The sequence below is a fragment of the Peromyscus leucopus genome, chromosome 12, assembly GCF_004664715.2.
Source record: "Peromyscus leucopus breed LL Stock chromosome 12, UCI_PerLeu_2.1, whole genome shotgun sequence".
NCBI lineage: Eukaryota > Metazoa > Chordata > Mammalia > Rodentia > Cricetidae > Peromyscus > Peromyscus leucopus.
In genome coordinates, this window is record NC_051073.1 from 47,125,630 (window position 1) to 47,152,674 (window position 27,045).

The 27,045-nt window shown below is 39.9% G+C and overlaps 1 protein-coding gene across 3 annotated transcripts in view; it reads left to right on the forward strand.

Moving 5' to 3' along the window:
- The window catches only part of Hhla2 (HERV-H LTR-associating 2), an 86,933-nt gene that overhangs the window by 38,811 nt on the left and 21,077 nt on the right, over window positions 1-27,045 (forward strand). For 2 of the 3 annotated variants that reach the window (XM_037209721.1, XM_037209723.1), the window contains exon 2: window positions 23,610-23,699. In XM_037209721.1, the coding sequence (XP_037065616.1) occupies window positions 23,636-23,699 (64 nt within the window). In that variant the 5' untranslated portion in view covers window positions 23,610-23,635. The remainder of the gene's footprint in view (window positions 1-23,609; window positions 23,700-27,045) is intronic. The other variant, XM_037209722.1, reaches the window with a different exon arrangement.

Consider the following 27,045-nt stretch of genomic DNA (forward strand, 5'->3'; position numbering starts at 1 on the left):
CATTATATTTAGCCACCTACATTAAGAAAGGGAACTGCATTTCTTTTTCCTTCTTTCTCCTGGCTATGCCCCTGCCAGAACTGTCAACCACAGACTTTCTTTTAAACCCTTCATACTCTACTTTATTATCCCAAACTGGCTGTGAAGGGAGTTCCTTGGTTAAAGAATGAAGCTGAGAAGCAAATTCAAAAGTAATTAATTGCTTTCTCTTCTCTATTGATAAAAGTGCTAGCCTTATAATTGGGTCAAATGGCCTCTAATATTAAGTCCTGGAATCTCACAGGACATCTTTTACCTGATAACACAGCAATTTGCAGAATCCCAGGGAGAATCGGACTCTGGTCTCAAACTAACGTGTAGCTAGAAGACGTGGAGAGGAAGGGGCAGTGATGTGCCCAACAATTCCTCCGACTCACCAACTTCCTTGCAAACTCTTGACTGTTTCTTCTAGTGCCACTCATTGCTCATTGGTGCAAAAGGGAGAAATGTTTCTTTTGTCATGGAATAAGTATGATTCTTCTGAATTGGAAGATAAAATGAGCCACTTGGGCTCTTTGGGGCTGGAGAAAAGTGACAGAAGATGGAATTCTATCCTATCTGTGGTGACTGAGACAGTCTAATAAGGGGAAGTACAAATGGACCTGGGGGACTGCTGTGGATATCACTCTATATAAATAAAACACTGATGGCCAGTGACCAGGCAGGAAGTATAGGCGGGACAAAGAGAGAGAATTGGGGAAACAGGAAGAAGGAGGGAGAGACACTGCAGCCACCGCCAGGAGAAGCAACATGTAAAGACGCCGGTAAGCCACCAGCCACGTGGCTAGGTATAGATTTATAGAAATAGGTTAATTTAAGATATAAGAACAGTTAGCAAGAAGCCTGCCACGGCCATACAGTTTATAAGTAATATAAATGTCTGAGTGATTATTTTATATGTGGATTGTGGGAATGCGGGGCTTAATGGAACCTGGGGAGAAGTTCTCCAGCAACAGGGGACATATGATAGGAGACATAGGATCTTTCTCTTTTCCTAGTGTGCTCGGGGACAAGAGTTCATAGGGCTCTGCTTCCCTTCCTGTGGGCAAAGCCATTAAGAACTGACAGGATTCAAGCCCCAAGGCTCAGGTTACTCTACTGGGGAGAAGACCGAGGGGGCACCCAAAGTTGGGCATCACAGAGTCGGGAAGACAAGGGAGGTACAGCCTCTTGGACTATATAAAGCAGAACTGGGGCAGGAATGGGTATCATCCAGAGCACTACAAGTCAATGTAGGGTAACTGTTGCCAGTGCACAGAAATGAAGTACTGCAATATTCCTGTCCCATGGTGTTGAAAATTCTGTGCTTATTGCATGTGATAATAAATCGAGGTTTGCAGAGGATGCTCTTTTTAATTTAATTTTTTCCAATTCACTCTTATTACATTTCTCCAACGACTTCACCTGTGGCATATGAGAAGCAAATGTTATTGCCCCTTTCCTACAGGCAGTTTGAGAAGCACTGACCTCCATGAGTAGTAGCAGCCTGCAAAACAGGGCTTTCGTTCCCGATGCAGTGGCCGTTTAGAGCTTCCATTTCCCATTGTGAAGGTAGTGAGCAGGCTTGCCACTGTTATCAGAGTATTTGTTAGTGTTAGAAGAGGAATCTTTGGCAGAGAGAGAGAGAGAGAGAGAGAGAGAGAGAGAGAGAGAGAGAGAGAGAGAGATGGGGAAAGAGAGAGAGAGGAGTGTTAGAGGAATGAGTGTAGATGGGCAGTCAAAAGCAGTGTGGAGATAAGAGTTAACACTGCAGATTCTGTCTTTGCTACCTTCTCCCTGCCTCCTGTAGTCAGTGGGTGGAGCAGCTGTGGACAGAAATGCATAACCAAAGATTGGCCTTTAAGGAACCTAGAAAGTGGAACAAAGACCCATCAAAGTAGAAGCTGATTGGAGCCCAGTGGGCCAGACTTCTGCTAGTCTACAGTGTTCCTAGTGTTGATGTTCCTGGACTTGCCTGGTCTCTGCTGGTTCTGACACTTAGTTTATCCTCCTTTAGTTCCAGAGGGTTTTTTTTTTTTTTAAATCTAAGAAGACATAGGTCCTTCTAGTGTTACATTCTCTCTCTCTCTCTCTCTCTCTCTCTCTCTCTCTCTCTCTCTCTCTCTCTCTCTCTGGTTTTTCGAGACAGGGTTTCTCTGTGTAGCTTTGCACCTTTCCTGGAACTCACTCTGTAGATCAGGCTGGCCTTGAACTCACAGAGATCTGCCTGCCTCTGCCTCCCAAGTGCTGGGGTTAAAGGTACGCGCCACCACTGCCCCCTCTCTCTTTTGAATCTCTCTCTTTTGCATAACTTTCACTCATGTGGGTTCTCTCCTTTTTCCCCTAACCTGTTTGTCACTAAATCTACCTTAAATGCTACTGTCTTAGTTAGTGTTCCATTGCTGTGAAGGGACGCCAAGACCAAGGCAAACTCTTCTAAAAGAAAGCACTTTACTGGAGGCTTGCTTGTAGTTTCAGAGGGTTAGTCCATTATCATCATGGCAGAAAGTGTGGCAGGCAAAAAAACACAGTGCTGGACCAGAAGCTGAGAGCTTTACATCCTCATCCATAGGCAGCAAGCAGAGAGAGAGAGAGGGGGGGGGGGGGGGGAGGGGGGGGAGGGGGGGGAGGGGAGGGGAGGGGAGAGAGGAGAGAGAGAGAGACTGGGCTTTAGAAACCTCAAAGACCTTCCCTAGTGATACACATCCTCCAATAAGGCCACACTTACTCTACCAAACCCACACCTCCTAAACCTTCTAATAATCTTAAACTATTCCACTCACTAGTGGCTAAGGCTTTAGGTCTTTGAGCCTTCTCATTAAAACCACTGCAGATAAAAAGGATTTTGAGTTTTAAAAGCATTTAATAAATGTCACTGATTTACTTTTCAAAAAATTTAAAATTAGTCCATGCCATTACCTATGGTTTAAGTGACTGTTAACTGGTCTTTTTCCCACAAGTGAATATTAAATATACACGTATATAAGTATATGTATGTGAAGAAGTGGGCAGGGTTAAACATACCTAAGCAAAAAGTCTGAAATGAAGTGTTCTAAAACTGACATCTTTAAACACTAGCATGATGCCACACGCAGAAATATTTGACTTATGAAACTTTGTTTCAAGCACAAAGTTATTACAAGTATTATATAAGATTGTAAAATTGAATTCAGGGTGTGTGGCATGCACATGTGCATAAGATATCTTACTGTATACATGTTAATATTCCAAAATAAGAAAAAAATTAAAAAGAAAGCAATTAGTGCATGGAGCCTTTTGTATAAATAACACCAGCCTATAGGTATACATATATCTATATATGTCTCTTGGACAAATGACATGAGCCTGTAGGTATCCATCTATCTATATATGTCTCTTTGACATTCTTCTAGGTTGGAAATGGGGCATTATTTGCATTTTTCATATCTTTGTATAAACCACTGAAGGGTGAACTTCGGGTGATATGAAGTGTCAGAATATTTTTATCTGCAAGTTATAGAAACTAAATTCAAATTAAATAAGACGAAAAGGGTTTATTAGCATATATGCAAAGATACCAGCATAGTTGATAGAATTAAATTAAAATGTATGGAACCGAGTCAGAAGAGCATGTTTATTAGGCTGCATTTTTGCTCATTCTGGTACATGCAATCACCTGCTTTCCAACAATCACTCACTCTAAGCCCTGGTGTTCACTTCTTCTCATTCTGTGCAGAAGTTTCTTTCATTTGGTAGGAATTGTTGCTGCTGCATAAATAGATCTTGTTTTAAGTTCAGTAGTGGTTTGACTTCTCCTGCATCACTTACCTACTGCCCACAGGGATGGGTTGCCATGATTGTCCATCCTGAGTTATTAACCTATCCTCAGTTGGAAGAGTAGGACAGGATTGTGATTAACCAAGACTATGATATTTCTCAGAATGAAATGAATATTGGGGAAGAAAGACTGACTTAAAGGCAAGGTTCCTAGGCATGAAGAAATGTCCCCTACTTCCTTGGCAGGGGGGCTCTAGATTTTTGAGCAGTCGGCAATGATATGATGGTAAGATAATCATATAGTTCACCATCTCAACTGGGGCATTTTTGTAAAAGAAAGAGCCTTCCATGAATAATGGAATGCATACTTATCTTATCAGAAGAAAGCTGAGCAAATGAAAGAGAGTCTATTTGGAACTGTTGCACTAACTAACCTCTTTTCTGAGGTCTAAGACAAGTTATGGCTGAAAGCCACATAGGATTTCACAATCACCACCCAGCACTTGCCAAGGGAAAATAAAATCTTAGAATCAGGACCAAGACTCAGAAAAGGGTCATGACTCACAAAAGATTAAGTCTATGCAAGAAACCATTTACTTGATGATTGGTTCTCAGGGGAATAATTTTGGGGTGATGAATCATGCTTTCAATGTAAGGTTTCATAGCAGAGTGGCTAACAAAACGCTCCAAATTCACGAACCTGATGTAATTCAAAGTCTTGACTGACATTTGCCAAGTATGACCTTGAACAAGTTGTTTAGTATCTTTAAATGCTTGTCTTTGACTATAAATTGGTAATTATAATATGACACATGATTGTGCTTAGAAATATATATTGATATTATATGTAATGTATTTATAAACTTTATAGTTAAATATTATATTCTGGTTAGAACTCTAAAAGTCTAATATGCCCTAAATGGAATAAAGAGCAAAAAGGGGAAAAAAAGTTTAGGCGTTCCTAGTAGGTAGAATTTCCTAGCAAACATTGTTTATGCTAATTATTTCCTTTATCTTAGTTTACTTAATATACCAATTGCTTCCTCCAAGACCACTATGAAAACAAACAAAAATCCACCAAAATTTGTGAAGGAATGGCTGGATATCTCTCTTATGGTTTAGAAATGTCTTCGATACTATCTGTTCTGTAACTAGAAACTTTCAAAGTGCTTTCAGGATTGATAGGAAGAAAAATCTCCTTCATAGGACCTTGTTTTCCTGTGTTAGAATACCACAATTAGCTTTATTGGGATCCTCAGTAGACATACCTGATCTGGACGCAGGTAGGCAATTTCCACTCTCCTTCCTGTCCACCACTTCCATCTTTCCAGTCTTCTCTCCAGTTCTGTAGTAGAGCACATGTAAGGGCCTCTCCTCCCCCTGCCCTCCCTGCTGTCCTCCCTCCATTCCTCGGGGACTCCGCCAAACCTTGCTTTGCTTCCTCACCCAATACTTTTGTGTCAGCCTAATACCTCTAAAAATTCTCTACCCAGGATCCCCAGTGGCCCCCATGGGAGGAAGAGGGAAGGGATGGAAAAGGGAATCTTAGGTGCTGAAAACAAGGTAGAAGAAATGGATATCTCAGTCAAAGAAAAGGTTAAATCTGAAAAAATTCAGGCACATAATAGCCAAGAAATAATAGCAACAGAGAATGGAGAAGAAACCCAGGTCAGAGGCACAGAAAATATTTTCAATAAAATCATAGAAAATTTCCGTAACCTAAAGAAGGAGGTACCTATTAAGGTAGAAGAAGCATATAGAACACTAAATAGACTGAACCAGAAAAGAAAGTCCCTTTGGCATATAATAATCAAAACATTAAACTTACATAGTAAAAAAATAATATCAAAACCTGCAATGGGAAAAGACTAAGAAACATGTAAATGCAGATAAATTAGAACAGTGGTTCCCAACCACTGGATTATGACCCAGGGTCAAACAACCCTTTCACAGAGGTCACCCAATAGCATCTGAAAACACAGATTTTTACATTATGATTTATAACAGTAACAAAATTAGTTATGAAATAGCATCAAAAATGATTCTATGATTGAGAGTCACTACAATATAAGGAAGTGTATAAAAGGGTCTCAGCATTAAGAAGGTTGAGAATTGCCACATTAGAACACCCAACTTCTCAATGGAGACTCTAAAAGCTAGAAGAGCCTGGACAAATGTTCTATAAACTCTAAGAAAACATAGATGCTAGCTTAGACTACTATAACCAGCAAAACTATCAATTGCAATGAATGGAGAAAGAAAATATTCCATGCTAAAACCAAATTTAAGCGGTATGTATTTGCCAATCCAGCACCACAAAAGGTGCTAGAAGGAACATGTCCTCTGAAGGGATTAATCACACCCAAGAAAACACAAAGAATTTATTATCATTCTCAACAAGTAAATTAAAAGGAGGGGGATCCCCACTATAATAACAAAACTACAGGAATAAATAAACACTTCTTGTTGACAACTCTTAACATCATTGCCCTCAAGTCCTCACAGAAGGGCACAGCCTAACATTGGATTAGACAACAAGATCCATCTTTCTGCTGTATCCAAGAAACACACCTTGACTTCAAGGATAGACATCACCTCAGGGTGAAAGGATGGAAAAAGATATTCCAACTAAATGGACACAAGAAGGAAGTAGGTATAGCCATTTTAATACCAGACAAAATACTCTTCAAACCCAAGCTGTCAGAAGAATTCTACATATTCATCAAAGGAAAAAAGATTCAAAGAGGATATTGCAATTCTAAATAGACCTAAACCCCTAGCAAAATAGAAGCAGTCATTAAAAGTCTCCTAAGCCAAGAAAAGAAAAAGAAAAAAGCCCAGGATCAGATGGTTTTAGTGCAGAATTCTATCAGACTTTTAATGAAGAGTTAAAACCAATACTCCTCAAATTATTTCACAAAATAGAAACAGAAGGAACACTGCCCAATTCATTTTTATGAGGCCACAGTTATTCTGATACACAAACCTCATAAAGAACCAACAAAGAAAGAGAATTACAGATCAATTTTCCTTATGAACATAGATGCAAAAACACTCAATAAAACAATTGCAAACTGAATCCAAGGACACATCAAAATGATTGTTTACCATCATCGCTTGGTCTTCATGTCAGAGATAGAGGAATAATGCAACAATGTAAATCAATAAATGTAATCCCCCACATAAAGAAACTGAAGTTCAAAAACCACACAATCATCTAATTAGATGCAGAAAAGGCCTTTGACAAAATCCAAATTCATGATAACAGTTCTGGAGAGTCTAGGGATACAAAAGACATATCTCAGCATAATAAAGGCGTTTTGCAGCAAGCCCACAGATAACCCAAACAGAGAGAAACTCAGAACAATTCCACTAAAATCAGGGACAAGGCAAGGATATCCACTTTCTCCATACCTATTCATTATGGTACTTGATGTCTTAGCTAGAGCATAAGACAATTGAATGAGAGCAAGGGAATACAAATAAGAAACAAAAAAGTCAAAATATTTTTATTTGCAGAATATATAATTGTATATACAAATGGCCCTAAAAAATTCACCAGGAAACCCCTACAGCTGATAAATACTTTCAACAAAGTAGCAGGATATAAAATTAATACCCCAAAATATATAGGATTCCTATGTACAAATGCCAAATAGACTGAGAAAGAAATCAGGGAAATAATACCTTTCATGCTAGCCTCAAACAGTGTATCCTGGGGTAACTCTAGAAAAATAAGTAAAAAAAAAAGTATGATAAAAAGTTTAAGACATTGAAGAAGATAATAGAAGATGGAATGATTTCCCATGGTCATGGATTGGTAGGATTAATATAGTAACAATGACCATCCTACTAAAAGCAATCAACAAATTCAATGTAATTCCCATGAAAATTCCAACACAATTCTTCACAGATCTTGAAAGGACAATTTTCAGCTTCATATGGAAATACACACACACACACACACACACACACACACACACACACACACACGATAGGTAAAACGATCCTGAATAATAAAAGAACTTCTAGAGGTGTCACCATCCACATTCTCAAATTGTACTATAGAGCTATAGTAATAAAGACAACATGGTACAGGCATAAAAACAGACATGTTGATTAGTGCCACCAAATTGAAGACCTAGACATAGTCAATTCACCTGTGGACACTTTTTTTTTTTTAAAATAAAGAAGCCAGAAATACACACTGGAAAAAAGATAGCATGGTCAAACTGGATGGCTGCATGTTGAAGGATCCAAATAGAGCCATACTTATTTCCCTGCACAACATTCAACTCCAAATGGATCAAGGACCTCAACATAAGGCTAGATACTCTGAATCAGATAGAAGAGAAAATGGGGAATGACTTTGAACTCATTGGCACAGAAAGAGACTTTCTCCTCATGAAATTGAAAAGCTTCTTATGGTAAAGGACAGCATCATCTGGAAATAAATGGGAAAATACTTTCTCTAACTATACATCCAATATAGGCTAAGATATAAAATGTATAAAAACTTAAAAAAAAGAACTGGACATCAAGAAAACAAATAACTCAATAAAAAATTGGGTATAGAACTGAACGGAGTTCTCTAAAGTTGAAATATGAGTGATTGAGAAACATTAAAGAAATCTTCATCTTTAGTCATCAGGGAAACACAAAACTACTTTGAAATTTTATCTTACACCAGTTATAATGGCCACGAGCAATAAAAACAAAAAACAGCTCCTGCTAGTAAGGACGTAAAATAAGGGGAACACTCACCCATTCCTGGTGGCAGTGCAAACTTGTACAACTACCATGGAAATCAGTGTTATGAGTGCTCAGGAAGATGGGAATAGATCTACCTCAAGACCCAGCTCTACCACTCTTGCACATATGCCTCAATGTCTCTACATTTTATTATAGAGATACTTGCTCAACCATAGAATGGCTCAATTGCTGCTCTATTCATTATAGCCAGAAATTGGGAACACTGAAGATGTCCGTCAACAGATGACTAGATCAGCAAAATGTGATACATTTACACAATAAAATATAATTCAGATGTTTTAAAAAAAATATAGCAAAATCTTGAAATTCACAGCTAGAAAAAAAAATCATCCCGAGTGAGGTAACCTAGACCCTTGAAGACAAATATGGTATGTATTCTCTTATATGTAGATGCTAGCTTTTAAGCCTTTGCTAAGCATGCTACTATTTGAATAACCACAACGGTTAGCTTTAGGTTAAGGAACTATGTGAGAAGAAAGGATCTCCCAAGAAAGGGGAAATAGAACATGTAGAGAGAAACAGAAGGGATACCAGAATAAGAGGATTAAATGGAAAGGGAGAGGAAAGAAGATTTAAGGGAGGGAATATGGGAAGGGACTACTTAATCTCTAAGACAGTGGTTCTCAACCTTCCTAATGTGTGACTTTTTGACACAGTTCCTCATGTTGTGGTGACCTCCCAACTATAAAATTATTTTCATTGTTATTATATAACTAATTTTGTTACAGTTATGAATCATAATGTAAATATCTGTGTTTTCTGATGGGTTAGGGGTGTGTGTGATCCATGGATTGAGAATGGCTGTTCTAAGGACCATTTGAAGGCTCATACAGAGGCATAACATAGAAGAAACTTCTTAAAATAGATACATATATTATGGAAATATGAATGGAATCACCCAAGCACGAGGAAGACAAAGACCCAAATAAACACTTTTTCTACCAAGTGAAATTTCCAGTGTTAGGATTGGGTTACATCTGAGTGTTTGGCCAATGGAGCCTTATGGAAACCCCCAAATAACTCAGAACATTGCTAAAGCTATTGGTAGCTCTCCACAAACTAATGACAAGGCTCTATTGCTGAAGACAACACCTACATGACTCATTGAACATGTAGAAGTCAAGCTATTGGCTACTTAGGGTCTTCACCCCTATTGAATAGTGTTCATAGTACTGGAAGTTACCCTGCATGCTACCAGAGAAGAAAGGTAAACACCAACACTGTTATAAACCCTTTGATCTACAATGCTAACATCCTTGCTTGATATGGTTGTGCAGTAGTGGGCCAACTGTTGTAGGAGTAACCAACCACTATCTGATTGTATTTAAGGCCCATTCCATGAGATGGAACCAATCCCCAACACTGCTTGTGTTGCCAAGAAGCTGAGCCTAGAAAGGCAATGGACCTAGGGCAAAATCAAATATTATTTTTTCTGCTAATGGAACATAGTGATAAACTGTGTTTATCTAACAACATTCTGCTATACCCATAGATCAGTTTCTCAGTCAGTTATCATCAGAGAAGCTTTCTCTTTCAGTAGATGGAAACTGATAGAGACCAACAACTGAATTATGTTCAGACAATGAGAGACCTTGAAATATCCAGTCCTAAATGGGATGTCTCCATCAGATCCCTCCCCTCAGTGCTCAAGAAGAGGAGGTGGAAAACTTAAAAGAGTCAGAGGGGATGGATTATACCAATAGTGTAGTCCAGACACAACAGATTGATTCATATATGAACTCACAGAGACTGTGACAGCATGCATTGGGCCTGCACAGGTCTAAACAAGACAGAGTCCCAGAAATGAGATGGGGAAGTAGACAGAAGCTCCCATCCTCAACCTAAAAGCTATCTTTAATTAATGATCACTTACTACAGAAAAACTAGTTTCTCTAACGGAGTCTCACTGGGTATACAATCCACACATAAAGGCAAGCACCATGCCTAGCAGTAGATGGCCAACACAGAAAGAACTAAATGATATTTTGGAGATTTTTTTTTGTGTGTCTATTGCTTTGTTTGAACATTTTAAGATTAAATTAAATTATTATTATTTTTTATTCTACTAATCTTTTACTTGTATGTTATCATTTCTGATTTTGTGTTTTTATGGGTTGTGTGTGTGCATTTTTGTATTCTTTCTTTGTTCCTTTTTTGTTTGTTCCTTTGTTAGTTTATTTCATTTTGTTTTATCCTTGTTTGTCTTCCCTGTTTGTCTGTCTGTTTTCTTAAAGAGAGAGAAAGAAGGCATGGAGTTGAGAGGGCGAGGAGGTCAGGAGGGTCAGGGAGGAGATGAGGAAGAGGAAACCATAATCAGAATATATTGCATGAAAATTTATTTTCAACAAAAATAATCCTGGAATATTATCATCAAAATGCTTTTGCTTTCCTTATTCATGGTGATATTACTGCCTTGTTGGATAATTAGTTACTTTCTTCCATTTCACAAGTTGTCTCGGTGTCATTGATTGTTTTCTTCAGCATGAAGAAGCTTCTTATTTTGATATAATTCCAACTGTCTACTTTGATTTTGCTGTCTATCCTTTTAGAGTCTTATCCAGAAAGGTCTGTCTACACTGATGTCTTGATCTTGTAGTACTTCCCTTGTTTTTTTCTAGTAGCTTTGTAATTTTAGTTCTTACATTTAGGTTTTTGATCAATTGAAAGTTCATTTAAATCTTATGTGTATTGGTGTCTTGCCTGAATGTATGTCTATGCACACATTTGTATGCCTGGTGCCCACAGAGACCAGAAGAGGGCATTGGATACCCTGGACCTGGAACTGATTTTATAGATGGTTGTGGGCCCCCAGATAGGACTGAGAATTGAACCCTGGGCCTTTGGAAGAGCAGCTAGTGCTCTTAACCTCTGAGCTGTCTTTCTAGCCCCATGTGCCTGTATTTTAAAAGTTACTCTAACCATTGGTGTCATTGGGAGGTGATAGAACCCTAAATAGATAGGGCCTAGTGGGATTTCTTTAGGCCACTGACAAAATGCTTTCAATAGTTGAGACACTCTATCTCCTTCTCTCTCCTTTTCCCTTCTTGGCTATGAGGTACATAATTTTGTCCCACCATGATTTGCTACCACAGGCCCGAAGTAATGGGACCAAGTGAGAATAGACTGAAATTTCTAAACTGTGATCCAAAGTAGCTTTTTTTTTTTTTTCATGTGTTGTCTATCTCAAGTACTTTGTATAGTGGTAGAAAAGTGGCCAATACATTTTCGTATGATGGTCTTGTGCCCTACAATTTTACTAGGTTTACTTACCACTTTTGTTATATTTCCTTGGTGGATTTATTAGGTTCCCTATGTATAAAATTATGGCATCTCTGAACAGGGTTAATACTTTTCTATCTGGGTGCCTTCTATTTATTACTCTTGCCTGATTCTCCTGGCTGAGACTTCTAATACTACATTGATAAAATGGTGACAGTAGACATACATGACTTGTTCCAGGAAGTCATGTATGGCATCTACTGATTTATACAGTGAACCATTCTTATATCCCTATAATAATTCCTGCTTGATCATGGTATATGCTCCTTTTGTGTACTAGTCTTTAATTGAGAATTTTTAAATCTATATTTACCAGGGATTCTGGTTTTTGATGGTTTTTCTACATTTGGTTATATTCTTATCCTTATCTGATTTTGTTATCAAGGTAGAGGTGGCTTCATTGGATGAGTTTGGGAGAATTCCCTTCTTTTCAATTTTTTTTTAAACAGTTTTAAAACTAATGTTAATTCTACTCTAATAGTTTAGCAAAATTTACCAGTGAAAATATCTGGTCCCAGGGTTCTCTTTTTGTGGATACATTTTATTACTAACTTAATTTTATAAGTTGTTATTGGCCTGGTTGAGCTTTTAAATATCTCCGTAGTACAATTTTGTAGATATATGTATTCAGAAAGTTATTTCCCTTAAATTTCAAATTAGTTGATATGGAAATTGTTCATAACAGTACCTACAACTCTATGTATTTTAGTGGTATCATTTATAATTTATAATGTTATCTGCACAGTAGAATAATTCATATGGCCTAGCGGGCTGAACATCACAGAACAGGACACCCAGCTCTTTGATGAACTAATATGTCCAAAGAGGATTCCACTGATTCTTGGAGATGTCTCTGGACACAGCTGCCAGGCTGCTTTGAGGGACTGTAAGATGTTAGGCAGAATCTCTTGTTGCAAGACCATGGTACTCAGAGTCTCCAGAGGGTAACATACAGTAGTGACTGGTGTTGGATAAGATACATTGGCTAGTCTGTTTCTCTGGGTCAGTGCAGTCGTGTGAACTCATTGCTATTTTTCCAAACAGGCTTATGGACTGTTAGTCTCTCCAACAATAAGATATCATCCCAGATAAAGCTCAGAAGGTAAAGGCGGTTGGGAATTAGGATGATACACAGAAGGAACAATAGGGCTGACAAATGTTATTCTGTGTTTGTAGGCACAAGAAAGAGCTCTCCTAAATGAGAATTCATTTTGAAAAACAGGAAGATATATGGAGAGATGGGATCAAGGGCTAAGACTAAGAAGCAGAGGACATATGAGAAGTTGTGTTTCCTTGAGAGAACAATGGGGAATTTTACATTGTTTGAAGAAGGTGGCATATGATTTTGCAGTAGTAACGGGGTGTAAGCCACTACAAGAGAATCAGAATCATCTTTTGGCAATGAATTGTGCCAGGCCTAGACCCCACTGCCAATGCAATGTAAAATGCCTCATTCATAAAATCCTCTTCACCACGGGTTGATCTCTCTTCTCTCACAGCTCCTTGCCTGAGCTTGTAACATCTTTACTGAGTCCAGAAAATTCCGCAGCATCTCTAACTTTAGAATCAAATGGAACTGAATAAAGTTTGACCGGGTAGGTGCACTGGGAGACTTAATTTGTATGAATGAACATATCTGTGTGTCAAAAATGAGTAAAACTTATGTTTTTCTAAAGGTGAAAGCTTATACATCAAATTAAAGCTTTTATATTGCTCCTCTTAAAGTCTTAGCTGATTCAACACTAAATTTATGGCATTGAAGTACAAACAGTTTTATTGTAAAATGTCAGATTCATTATTTCTCAGCTATTTACTTTGAAGTTACTTTACGGTTTTATCGGCTTATTTTTATAATCCTCTTGAAAGCAAGGGTTTACCCTTTTTTTTCTTCCTTTGAAATAAATAAGGGAACAGGATTTCCTGGAGAGTCAAATAGGCAGACAAACTCTTTTCTGGTGGAGCAGAAATTTCTCATGTTTGTAAAATGACACTTCATTTGAAAGTCAGTATTTTCGTTTTAATGTTGACACTAAAAGGAAACAGGATTTTTAAGGTAAATGTGCTTTTTCTATTAGAAACTGTCTATACACAACAGAAGGTGCACCCAACTAGCTATAAAATTCCAATGGCTCATAGCTAATGTTTGTAGCTTCAAATTAAATGTTACTTGTACTATTACCAAGCACATGAATGCCTCTTTACTCTGGTAAAAGATAATAGGACTTCTTGTGGCATTTTGCTGAGATAGGACGAGAGATTGCTTTCTTCTGTACTTTGTTATTAGAAAAAGAAGAAAAGCTTCGGCTATTTTTCTTCACTGATTATTTTAATTCAGTGTCACTTCTAAATACCTAGAGACACTTGAAGACTCCTTTCAAGGTAATTTAAATGCACTGCTTAATTAACAGTCGAGGGGTAGGGCATTCAGAACTGGTAGGAGGAGGGGCTCAGAAGTTAGAAGTGTAGATCCTCTCATTGTTCTGTCCTTTCATCCATCTCCTGTTGACGTTTAACTGTTTTGCTCCTCACATACCTGTTAGATTGGTACTGCAGCTCTAGGCATCAAATCAATGCTTAGAAGGTAGAGATAGGAAGGAAAGTAGCAAGTTACAGTAGCCGTCCTCCTAACGGATTTCTTTTCAATCTCATTGTTCAAATGGTGGCTGTTGCTGTTTTTCAGATTGATTTCAGAAGTTTATTAGGGGACAGAGCAGTGAAAGAGATTAAACATACTTCCACTACACTTTATTACTTCCCTTAGACTCATAGTTATAAGTAGGGAAGGATGGGTATGCAGGCATTGTGGTCATGGTGCCACACGCAAGCGTCAGAGGATAAACATAATTCAGATGGCTTCCAATTTTCAAGGAACTTGAGAATTTCTGGCTGGCTTGCACCTCCCACCACTGACCCAGCTTCCCTTCAGGGCAGCCACCAGCTTATATTCGCCTTTCCAAACTTTGGAGAACTCCAAGTCCTGCCTTGACACGGCCATCTCAGTTATCTTTCCTGAGCATCTCAGTTCTCAGCTTAGCTGGAAGTGGTCACACCCTACATGGGACTGGGCAGAGGAATCCTGCTAGCAGGGAAGAGATGGTAGTGGTGCTTTTCACATTGTCATCAGATAGTTTACCCCTTCCACACTAGTAAGTTGCTTTTGAATGGTTTCCTGTTACATTCTTAGTCGTAAGCTGGCTCCTTTTGTTAACCATTAGAATTATACCGGTGTACCCTTTCTAAAATATAGGTCTGACCTCATGATTAGTTCCTATGTGTTTAGTATGAGTTCTAAGAATAGCCATGATACATTCCTTCCCCATCTTTCCAGCATTTTCTCTTCCATGTAGCTGCTTGGTAGTATCACTTAAGATTTATGTTTCAATGTGGCTGCAGCTTAGCTCCATTTTCTGTTATAATGTCTACCCCCCCCCCTATTTTCTCTGTTCCTCCTTCTGGGTCAGTTTCTCCTTGTTCTTCAAAACTGATGTTTGAAAGCCTTTTCTAAGTACCCTACCCCAGCAGGCTCCAGCATTTAACAGCACCTCATGAGAGCTCTTACTGCTGTTCATGTTTCTGTATTATGATTTATTTGTTTCATAACCCACCTGTCTTTCGGTACTAGACTGAACTTTCCAAGATTAAGGGCTGTCTGGCTCATCCGTGTAGAGTTTATGACCCGTAGGTGATGTTCAGCTTGTATAGTTTTAGTGGTCAAAAAGATGTCAAGTTTGCTGCATGACAAAAACTTAGTCCTGTTTCTTAGGAGGTCAGGATAAATCTGAGGTACTTGTTCTTGTGTCTTAGAATCTTCACATTTTCTGACTCTAACTTAGGAATGGATTCTGTATACAATTCAGGGCTGCAGACACAGAGCTTTATAAACAAAAGTTATTTGGCAGAATTGACCCTGAGTGCTACAGAAATCTCACTGGTACAAAGCAAACATGATAACCACTGTACTTTAGAAGTGATTCACCGAGCTGTGCCAGTAGTTTTTCTTTGCTTATATACCAGGCAGTCAGGTTAGCAGCAGCATTAAATCCTAAGGACAGGAAGTCACTAATCCAGGTGTCCATAGGCAGGATGCTTCCTGGAAGTAGTCTATCACAGACCTTCACTAGATAGAAGCTCTAAGTCATACACACAGCTAGGAATGAGTCTTTTCAAGATTGGTTTGAGCCTGCTCTGTCCCGCAAATCTTTGATTTTGATATTCAGTTACAGTTCACTCAGCCTCGATATGGAGATACAAGGAGGAGTTTTCTTTTTCCTGATTTGAAGGAAGGAGACAGGGATTAAGACAGGAATGATTAAAACTCACACTGGGAAATGCGGTGCATCGGATCTGTCACTAAGCATTCCATAGGTGTCTTTGTATGTAATGCTTTTGACCAGCATAGGATGAAATTCTAATGGCAGAACTGGGTGATAAATGCAACGAATCACGCGAAGCATCCTATGTCAGTGTGGCCCGATTCCTCAGCTTCCACATAGTGATGAGCCTCCTCTGTGATACTTTATCTGTAGGATTTGGGACTGTTCATTGCTTCAGTTGAAATCCTTACATCTGCATTTTCAGACCCAGAAAGAAGTTGATTTTGTTTTTTAAAAAAATGTTATGTAGTAAATTAAATTCTCAATTTTGTAATCTTATAGGAATCCATTTGTGGTCTATGTTTCTGGGGAGGGAGAAGGCACTCTTTGTTCTGGATATGGGAACTGTTGTTTGATGTTTTTCTGAGTCTCCTCTCTTATACTACCCCAACCTATAGGGTAGTATAAGATCCCTTATCTTCAATGCTGATTCCTCGAAAATGGCCAGGGAGCTTCGCCTTCCACAGACTATCCACTTCTGAGATTCTACAGTTTGCTTTCTTTCTTTTGCCATTATCCATCTTTATACTTCATCTGAGAACAGAGTTTTCAAATTCTTCTCTTTTGTAACCTGCTTTTATTTAGCCTTTCCTAAGCATGCATCTTATTCGGCTTCCTTGCTGCAGAAATACTGTTTGTTCTTGTCTTCCTACGGAATTAACATCCCGTTACATACCATTCTGTTAAATTATTCAGTGAGCGTGAGGGAGCAGAAAGGCACAGAAAGGAGACCTTGGCTTTACCCACACATTTAGTGTGCCATTGGCATTATCGACATGTTTTCAAGAGGGAGAGGTCACTCTTTTTAACTCCGAGGCGTCACATTTGCACACACTCAACACTTCTCCTAATGGAGTCTTCAATTGTTTCCTGCTTTTACATGCTTGACAAGGTGCCTGCTGTCTACTTTGTTACCAGCAGTGATTTCCTTTGTCTATTTTTCTTCCTGCGATTTTACAGCATCTGTGCTTGCTCCAAACAAACAAAACAAGGAAGAAAGAAAGGAAGGAAGGAAGGAAGGAAGGAAGGAAGGAAGGAAGGAAGGAAGGAAAAGAAAAACCAAAACCCACTCTGTCTGACTGTATTCCTTCTTTCGCAGAACACTATTGTGGAGGGTTTTATAATCGACCTTCCCCCATCCCCCACCCCCCAAAGCAGCATTTCATGCATGATTAGACTCTAAACTGGAAAATGGTCCTTGAAGGCACGGAGCCACATCTGAAGCAGGCTTTATTTCCAACCTTACCTGAGAGGGAATGTATGAGCAAGTGTCCAGAGGGATCCCATGAGTGCCCTGCAAGGAAGTGACGTAAAGGCATAAAGGCTCAAATGCAGCTCAGTGTGGGGTGTGGCCAGGTAAAGGCTCAGCCTTCACCCTGGAAAGCTCTGGACTGCAGAAGGGGTTTTGCATGAAACCTGCCACTACGGTAGGCAGTGGAGAAGTGATCCAATTCCCTGCCACTGCTTCCCCCCGCCACACAGTCACCACAGTCACCGGCTTCTGAAGAACTTTGCAGTTACCCGATCGGGAAGTAACAGCTGGAGAATTCACATCCGAAAGCTAAATTGATTAAAGCAATTGTAGGGGACCTGGGCAGGCCATTAATTGTCTCCTAATTAGAAAAAGATCAGAAATTAAATGAGTACCTGGCCTAGTTAGGGTTTCTGTTACTGTGATAAAACATGATGACCGAAAGCAAGTTGGGGAGGAGAGGGTTTATTTGATTCTCATGAACTCCAGTCACAGCCCATTAACCGTGAATGAAGGAAATCAAGGTGGAACCTGGAGGCAGGAACTGAGGCAGAGACCAAAGGAGATGCTGCTTCCTGGCTTGCTCAGCCTGCTTTCCTATATAACCCACCCAGGTAGCACCACTCACATTGAACTGGGCCTCGTACATTAATCATCAGCCAAAAAACGCACCACGAGCCTATCTGGTGGTGTATACTTTCTCAACTGATGTTCCTCTTCCCAAACAATTCTAGTTTGTGTCAAGATGTCAAACAAACAAACAAACAAACAAACAAGGAAGAACGATTTTTTTAAAAAAATAGGTACGTTTATTGTACTCAATTTACCAGTCACAGTTGGTATTAACTGTTACTTGGGTCCTTAACTTGTTGGAGGGTGATTAAGAAAAAAAAAAAAGCCCAGGTCCCAGCTCAACTGCCACATTTCTAAGTGTCATCATCAGACCCCAGCTCACTTACAAAGACCAATTTCAGGAGGTCCTCCACTGGACTCTCCATACAGGGAGCTGCAGCAAAAACAGTGTAGACCTGACTCAGAGAGACTCACAGAGATCTCGGTCCCCACCCTCTATAATAATGCAAAGTGCTCACAGTTAAGAGTCCGTACAGTAGGGGCAGAGAGATGGCTCAGGGGTTAAGAGCACATACTGCTTTTCCAGAAGACCCAAGTTTGATCCCCAGCACACATGTCAGGCACCTCACAACCACCATCTATAATTCCAGCTCTAAGGGAATCCAACATCGCTGGACTCTGGGCAGCAGCACCAACGTATGTCACACACACACACACACACACACACACACACACACACACACAGAGAGAGAGAGAGAGAGAGAGAGAGAGAGAGAGGGAGGGAGAGAGAGAGGGAGAGAGAGGGAGAAGAGAGAGAGAGAGAGAGAGAGAGAGAGAGAGAGAGAGAGAGAGAGAGAGAGAGAGAGAACCATATGGTTTACTATATAGTAAACAATAGATAGCACCTTGCTTCCTTAGTGGCTATCTCAAAAAGTCAGGGGTACAAACAGAAAGAAAACTGGAGTTCCTTTGGACATAGGAAAATTTTAACCAGTGTGCTCTTCCTGCGATTCTAGGTGCTGTGGTCTTTAGAGCTTTCAGCTGAGCAAGTGGCTGTTTGCTTTTCTGGTTACCAAGAAGACCACCATCATCTTGCATCTACTTTCCATTCTTGTTTCATTCCCCCTCGTTGCTCTACAAATATGCCTCTCCATCTTCCCAGAATGCAGCAGCATGGACTCTTAGCCTGGGTTTCCAAAACAAAACAAAACAGAAATCTCAACCAATAGATCCTAAGGCAATCATGGTACCCCCTAGAGATTCAGACTTTCAGTGTAATGTATGAATCCCCTATGTGGTGGAGTTCTGCTGTAAAACATCAGGGGAGATATTTGCATAGAGAGAAGGCAATCCAGAGTCCTCTTCTTTTGTTCTTATTCTGTCTAAACAAAGTCAATACTATTAAAATCTAAGTAGATGCTAAGGAGAAATCCCCAGGATGCTCCAAAGAGTTTTCCTTCTGTTTCTATTTCTTTTACAAATTGGCTCAGTGCCATGGACTCTGTGGCGAGACAATGACATTTTTAAAAATGCAGAAGAGAAGGAGGCATTCTGGAATCTGCTTTTCCTCAAAGGAACTCAGAAGGTTGATGGGCCCTGAGATGCATGAGGTACAGCTCTTTTCCACAACAGAGCTGCTGACTTGTCCAGCCGGCTGGAGACCAGTGCTGGCCTCATGCCACCAACGTATAGGTTCAAGACTCTGGTTTGCCCCCACGTGCTGTGTGGCATCACTGTCGTCTGGTGCTGACAGCTTCTACTGCTTTGGTCTGTAGCTGTTAGGATGGGCACAAGGCTAACTATTCTCTCACCCTTATGTTACAACTAGGGAAATAGCCTCAGCTTTCTCCTCTGTCTGATTGCCTTTAGCATCTGGATTCATTTTGCTCATGTTCTTTCCAGAGGCTGGTTTCTGCTTTTCTCCCTCACATCTGGAATCTAGCCAGAGTATACCAGAACAAGCTGTTACTAACATTTGAACCCTTTTGTAAGCGTGCTGATTGCAGCTTGGACAACCAGTTTCATCCAAGGTAGAAGCTTTCTGCTGCTTTGAGGGAGGAAAAATAAATGTCTAAAAATAAAACCTAGGCATAAAAATAGGGCCAAATACTCATTAACTGCTTCACTTCGCTGAATGCTGAAACTATTTCTATAGTGTTAAATCAAGCTTTTGTGTACTTTATTCATGGTACTTTATCTTAGATGATAAGTAGGTTACTGTAATTAGTCATTTTATTCAAAATACATGAATTAAATTGTCTCAAGGACCCAATTTTCAGCTCATGCTTATGCTGACCCTTGGACTGGAGTACTTGTGTCCATGAGTCTTTCAGAATCTGCATTATTGGCTGCTGTGGGGGAGGCTGAAGGACTCCAGCACTGAGTGCTCACTGTGCAGGGGGAAGAATTTCAGTCTTAGTCTTGGTGGTGGGAAGGCTCTGTGGGATTTAATTAGGATAATGTCACTTATGTATTTTAAAAATATGATTCTTGACTGTTGTGCTGACAGGGAACGATAAGAAGGCAAGGACAGACAAGGATTATCATCCAGGTGTCTAGTTTTAGGTTTACACTTAGGAGACCGTAGTGCTGTGGAGCAGCAGGATGACGAGGAGTGGGAAAGAAGTAGTCAGCAGACAAGTCAGTGGACTTGATATGGGGCTTGAAGAACTGGAAGAAACAAGCTTATTTTTTTCCTTTGCTGAAACAACTGGAAGAATTTGACATCAGTTATTGGGGTGAATACTTGAGGAACCCATGATAATTCTTCCTGTTTAGTTTTGAGAGAGGAGTGCAAAATAGTGAAAAGGGGGCCAAGGCACGCACCCCAGGCTCATGAAGACTTTGTAAAGTCTGCAGAACAGCACTGGTTAAAAGATTTCGGCTCAGTGGAGAAGTTTCAGAATCCCTGGTTCTGACAGCATGCAGTTCCACAGAATAAAGGAACTCACATACAGAGGCAATGGTAGAGGGAGAAGAAAGGCTGGAACACTCCCTATTTCCACACAACCAGGATGAGCAGAGAAGAAGCAGAAAAGGACCAAGAAATCCAACAGAAGGAAGAGAAGCAGGGAGAACAGTACCTTGAAGCCAGAGCAGAGTCTTTCGGGGGTGGGGTGTGGGGGTGGGGGTGTGGGGGTGTGGGGGTGGGGGGTGGGGGGGGGGGGGTGGGGGTGGGTGTGTGGGTGTGTGGGGTGGGGGTGGGGGTGTGGGGTGGGGGTGGGGGGTGGGGGGTGTGGGGGTGTGGGGTGTGTGGGGTGTGGGGGGTGGGGGTGGGGGGGGTGGGGGTGTGGGGGGGGGGGGGGGGGGGGGGGGGGGGGGGGGGGGGGGGGGGGGGGGGGGTGGGGGGGGGGGGTGGGGGTGGGGGGGGGTGGGGGGGGGGGGTGGGGGGGTGGGGGGTGTGGGGTGGGGGGTGGGGGTGGGGGTGTGGGGGGTGGAGCCAGCAGTCAACTGTGCAGATGGCACTCTGGGACTGAGGAAGAAAGCAAATGGTATCAGATGGGAGCTCTTGATGGCAGTGACAAAGGCCACTTTTGATATGGTCTACAAAGAGAAAGCCAGAGTAGATTAAGTTGAGCCTGAAAAGGGAAAAATGGAGATGGTTACTTAGGGAATTTTTTTTTTTTGATGATTATGAAGGGAGAAATAGGTAGATGCATATACATACTTATATACAGGCAAAACACTCATATGGTTAAAATAAAAATAAGTAAGTCTTTAAAAATATGAGCTTATGGGTCGGGCGGCAGTGGTACACGCCTTTAATCCCAGCACTCAGGAGGCCAGTCTGGGCTACAGAGTGAGTTCCAGGAAAGGCACAAAGCTACACAGAGAAACCCTGTCTCAAAAAAAAAAAAAAATGAGCTTATTAGTTACTAATATTCCCATTCATAGATTGTCATTGTGATATAATATCTATTAATGCCTTGTACATGTAAACATATTTGTAAGAAGAAATATAACTTATTTTAATAATTAGTACTATTTTTTTTTAAGTTTTCATTTGAGCAACTATTTTAGCTTTTGCTTTGAAGGGATAGAAGCTAGTGGATAACAACTTAGTCCTGTGGCAAATGTTGACCCTGTTAATATTTTAACATTGTTTTTTGTCTTTATTGCTCTTCTGATTTTTGTGTGGCTGTATTTTAATAAAAAATGAACAAGTTTAACAGAAAATGAACACATTTTAATAGAAAATCAGGAAATGATTCGAGTTGAGGAAACTCTTTGCAAAAGTTGCAAATTCAATTATTTCCTTCTAGCCTTTAAAATGTAAAATTGAAACTATAAATTATTATGCTGCTGGATTTTGTTTTGATGGAGGAGTCTAATTTAAATTTTTAGAATAATTCTAATCATTCTAAGATTTTATATCTTATGGCACATTTAAAGCACATTCTCAATTGTAGAACTGCCAAATGATTCTTCAAAATCTTCTAGTGATTTTAAAACAAATTATATGCTATTCTTAAAGACACTGTTTCTCAAGAGGAAAAATTAACGATAATCCCATCATTCAAGAAAATCAGTTCTATTTTATATGAAACTATGTTGTGTGTGGACAAGTAACTAATCATCTATATTAGTCACTTGTCTGTAGCTGTAATTACACACCATGACCAGAAGTAGCATGGAAGAAGGACCATATTTGGGCTTACAGTTCCAGAGGGATAAGTGTCCATCATGGTGGGGAATCATGATAGCAAGCGGCAGGTACAGGAGCAGGAACAGAAATCTAAGAGATCATGTCTTTAACCACAAGACCAAAGTAGGGACTGAGGGCTGGAAGTGAGGCCAGACTATAAACTCTCAAAGTCCATACCCTACCCAGTGACATACTTCCTCGTCCTCTAGCAAGGCCACACCAAGTAAACCTCCCCAAACAGGACCACTAACTGGGGACCAAGTGTTCGAAAGCCTGAGACTATGGGTAACATTCCTCATTCAAACCACAGGCCATGTATTCTCCCCCACCCCCATTTTAACAGCAGCCCTGTGGTGTGCACTAAGGTTGATGTCATGCTTTAGCTGCTTTTATGTGTGATGATAAATGATGCCACAGTTATCGCTGGCACTTAATATTGAATTGAATTTGGTTTTAGTATATTTTACTATAAAAACAATGTATTCACACTGTTGAAAGCTTTATAAATAACAGCTATTGTCTAGAGAGCCACTGTGGGATCACTGCCAAATTCCTATTCATTCAACAGCCATTTATCAGTGACTAACATACGGCACACCCGGCTCTGGATATGCAGTCCATTCTTTAGCCTTAACATCGTAACGTCGATTTGGTGATGAATCCTGCTAGTGCCCTGTATGCAAAAAGGTGTGTGCTTCAAACAAACAAGGAACACACAGGAGCATCGTGTTTAAAGTTGCATTATAATTGGGTTTTCTCCTATGCTGCTGGAAGGAGTTCAGTGCCACTGAACTTACATAATATTGTGTGTAATGGCTACAACAAATTTACATGTGTGAGCGTATAATAACTTCATCTCCCGGAGTCAGACCCTGTAGTTCTTTCCAATCGTCGTTTGCAGTTACAGTCCATAATGTGAACGTTTTCTTCTTTTCAACAGCACAGCTGACATGACCTCCACAAGACATGAAGGCATGGGAACTGCTGTGTTTCTTCTTGGCTGTCACACTGGACCCTTGTGGATCTCAAGGTAACTTCTTTTTGGATACTGGTGTTAGTTGTTTGTATCACTTGAGATTAACAGTAGCACAAAAAGTAAATTGGCTATAGATTGTACATACATTATCCAAACTGCTCCAAAATCTACAACATTTTGAGCAATGACATGACACCACAGTTGGGGTATTCCACAGTTGACCTCATGTGACAGGTGCCAGTGAAAACATAGATGAAAGAATATTACCCTTAGGTTGTGCATATAACATGCACACGTACTGTGGGTGGTACTTAAATTGAGGTCCTTCCCTTTAGTTGTCTTACTATGTATGTTCAATTATTCTGAATTTCCGAAAGTCCAAATCAGCTCTGGTTTCAGCTGTGGGGACTCAAGCTGTATCTCTGCACACTGGGGACTTTCCTGGGTAATCAGCTTGTGTCTTAGCAGAAACAGCAGCCCAGAAGTATACACAAGTGTTAAAAATCACATTTTCTTCCGTATGCTCTATTTCAAGCTCTCTCTAATATGTTATCTACTACTAACATCACTAGAAAGGAGCGTTTGACTGATACAGTTTCAGAGTGGAAGTTTGGTACCCAAGCTTGACAGAATTCCAAAGTTCTAACATTGACATTCTTTTTTTTTTAACCATCATTAACATTTTCATTTTAGAGAATGCCATCTAGATAAAATGTTTTCATAAGCATTGAATCTTAGAAGGTTTATCACACACAGATAAAAAAGCCAGCAATAATTAGCATCATAGCAGAAGTACACAAAATGTTTGCATATTGAGCCAACTTGTGCTGTGGAAGGTAAATTCAGAACCTTCAGTTCAGTTCAGTAATGGGGCTATCACACTGGCCAAAAATGAAATGTTAGTACCTCTTATAGATTTAGAGAATGGTCTCAGTTACACATACATTCTGTGTAAGTGTATCATGTGTTATATATATAATAGCAAAACACTTATTCCTTTATATTGAAAATAATTTTTATGCAATATATTTTGGCCATGGTTCCCCCCTCTCATCTCTTCTCAGGTCTCATCTCTTCTCTTCCCCCAATTCCTACCTACCCAACTCCATTTCTTCTTTCCCTCTCTTTATAAAACAAGCATGAAAAACAAACAAACCAGTAATAAAATAATAATAATAATAAATTTATAAAAAAGAAAAAGTATGAGAAACATATACACAAAAAAACATTGAAAACACAAAATCAAAAACAATAACATATAAGCAAAAGTCCTGTAAGTTGAATGAAAATGTTTAAACAAAGCAATATAAGACAAAAACAAAACAAAACAAAACATCTCCAAAATACCACTGAGTTCTCTTTGTGTTGGTTACCTGTTGCTGGACTCAGGGCCTGCCCTGAAATGTGGTTTATATGCCCAGTGAGATTCCACTGGAGAAAACGAATTGTTCCTTTGCCAGTGTAGTCAACTGGATATACTTTCATGGTTAGGGATGGGAGTTTGTGTCCACTCCCCCTTCTCAGCATTCAGACACTGTCTATCTTGGACCTGTGCAAATCTTGTGGGTCCTGAAAAAAACTGTTATTTAGTTGGGGGGGCGAATAGATATCGAGGATTCTGTTTGTTTGTTTGTTTATGTTTTAAATTATTTACTTATTTTTGTTTTGATGTGCATGGGTGTGTATATCTGCGTAAGGGTTTTGGGTACCCTGGAACTGTAGTCACAGACAGTTGTGAGCCACCATGTGGGTAGTGGGGAATTGAACCCTGGTCCTCTGGAAGAGCAGCCAGTGCTCTTAACCACTGAGTCATCTCTCCAGCCCCGCAGAGGGGGTTTTCAATAGCAAGATCATCCAGTTGCCAGGCTCTGCATCCAAATATGGTGTCAACAGCTTTTACAGGTCACTTTGCGCACATGAAGCATATAAACCTTTAACCTTTGTAAATATATAAGATGTAGATACACAGCTTTACAGCTGAAAGTCACAGGTACATAGCTCATCCAATGTACAAATATCACTTTAAAATAGCTGCTTACAAAGCAGTCATTTAAAAGGCTATAACCCAAACAGACTCTTGAGTGAATCTTTACTTTTTTGTTTTACTTATTTTTAAATAATTTTATTGATTCCTTGAGAATTTCACACAATATACTGTGATCATATTCACCCCTCCAGGCCCTCCCATACCCACCCTTTTTACTTCCTTACTCACCCAACTTGAAGATGATGGTCAGGTGATATGCTGATGTGCGGTTATAGCAACATGTGATTAGAAGTTGTCCTGGTGCTGTGTTCATTTAGCTGAATAATATTTGATTATATCTATATGTCATATTTTCATTACACAGCCATCAGGAGATAGACATCTTGGTTGCTTCCATTTCCTGGCCATTGTGAATAAAGAAGCAATGAATACTAAAGAATAGATATCTCTGCAGTAAGATACAGTAACCTTTGAGCATATGTACAGATGTGGCAGAGCTGAAACATGTGGTAGATCTATTTCTAGCTTTTTGAGGAAACGCCACACCAGTTTCCATAATGGCTATATCAGTTTTTGCTCGTAGCAGCGGTGAATAAATGTTCCCCTTATTCATGGCAGCATTGCCCACCCCCCTTCTCTCTTTAATCTTGGCTATTCTGGAGTAAACCAAAGCCTCAAAGTAGTTTTAATTTACATTTGCCTGATGGTGAAAGATGCTGAACACTTTTAAAAAGTGTTTCTCCCTTTAGAAGAAGTTTGTATTTCATCTTTTAAGAACTCTGTGTTTAGAGTCGTGCCCCATTTTAAAATTTCAGTGTTTATCTTCTTGATGTTTCATTTCTTTGCGTTATTTGTATATTCTAGACACCAGCCCTCTGTGAGGTGTCTAACTGGTAAAGATTTTTTTCCGCTCTGTAGGCCGTCTCTTCCCTCACTGATGGTGTCCTTTGCTGTACAGAGGAAGGTTTTTGGTTTGGTATGGCCCTGTTGGTCAGTCCTGCAATGAAGCTGTAGAGGGGTATGGCAGTGCGGCTAGAGACTCAGCAGTCACTTCTTTTCTTCCCTGCTACCCCAGGTCTTTTTCTTAGCACAATGCCGCCCCCCTCGCATTTGCCTCAGAGACTCTGTGTCTCTCTGAGAAAGAGTAATAAAGCATGGCCGGGGAGTGGATGGAGGGAAAAGGTGAAACCGAGTAACGCCAGTGCTCAGTGGTTCAATCTCAGGCAGTGGTGGCAAAAATCCCGAAGGATTTACCCCAATGTCCACAGCAGAAGGTCCTTTCTCATCTTAATATCTTAGAATTCAGAGAAGAAAATACTGTTTTCAATGCCATGATGCAGTTAAGTATATGTTCATTAGAAAACCCTAACTTGTGCTGAGTAGTTTTGACTTTTGAAATCTCACATTCACAAA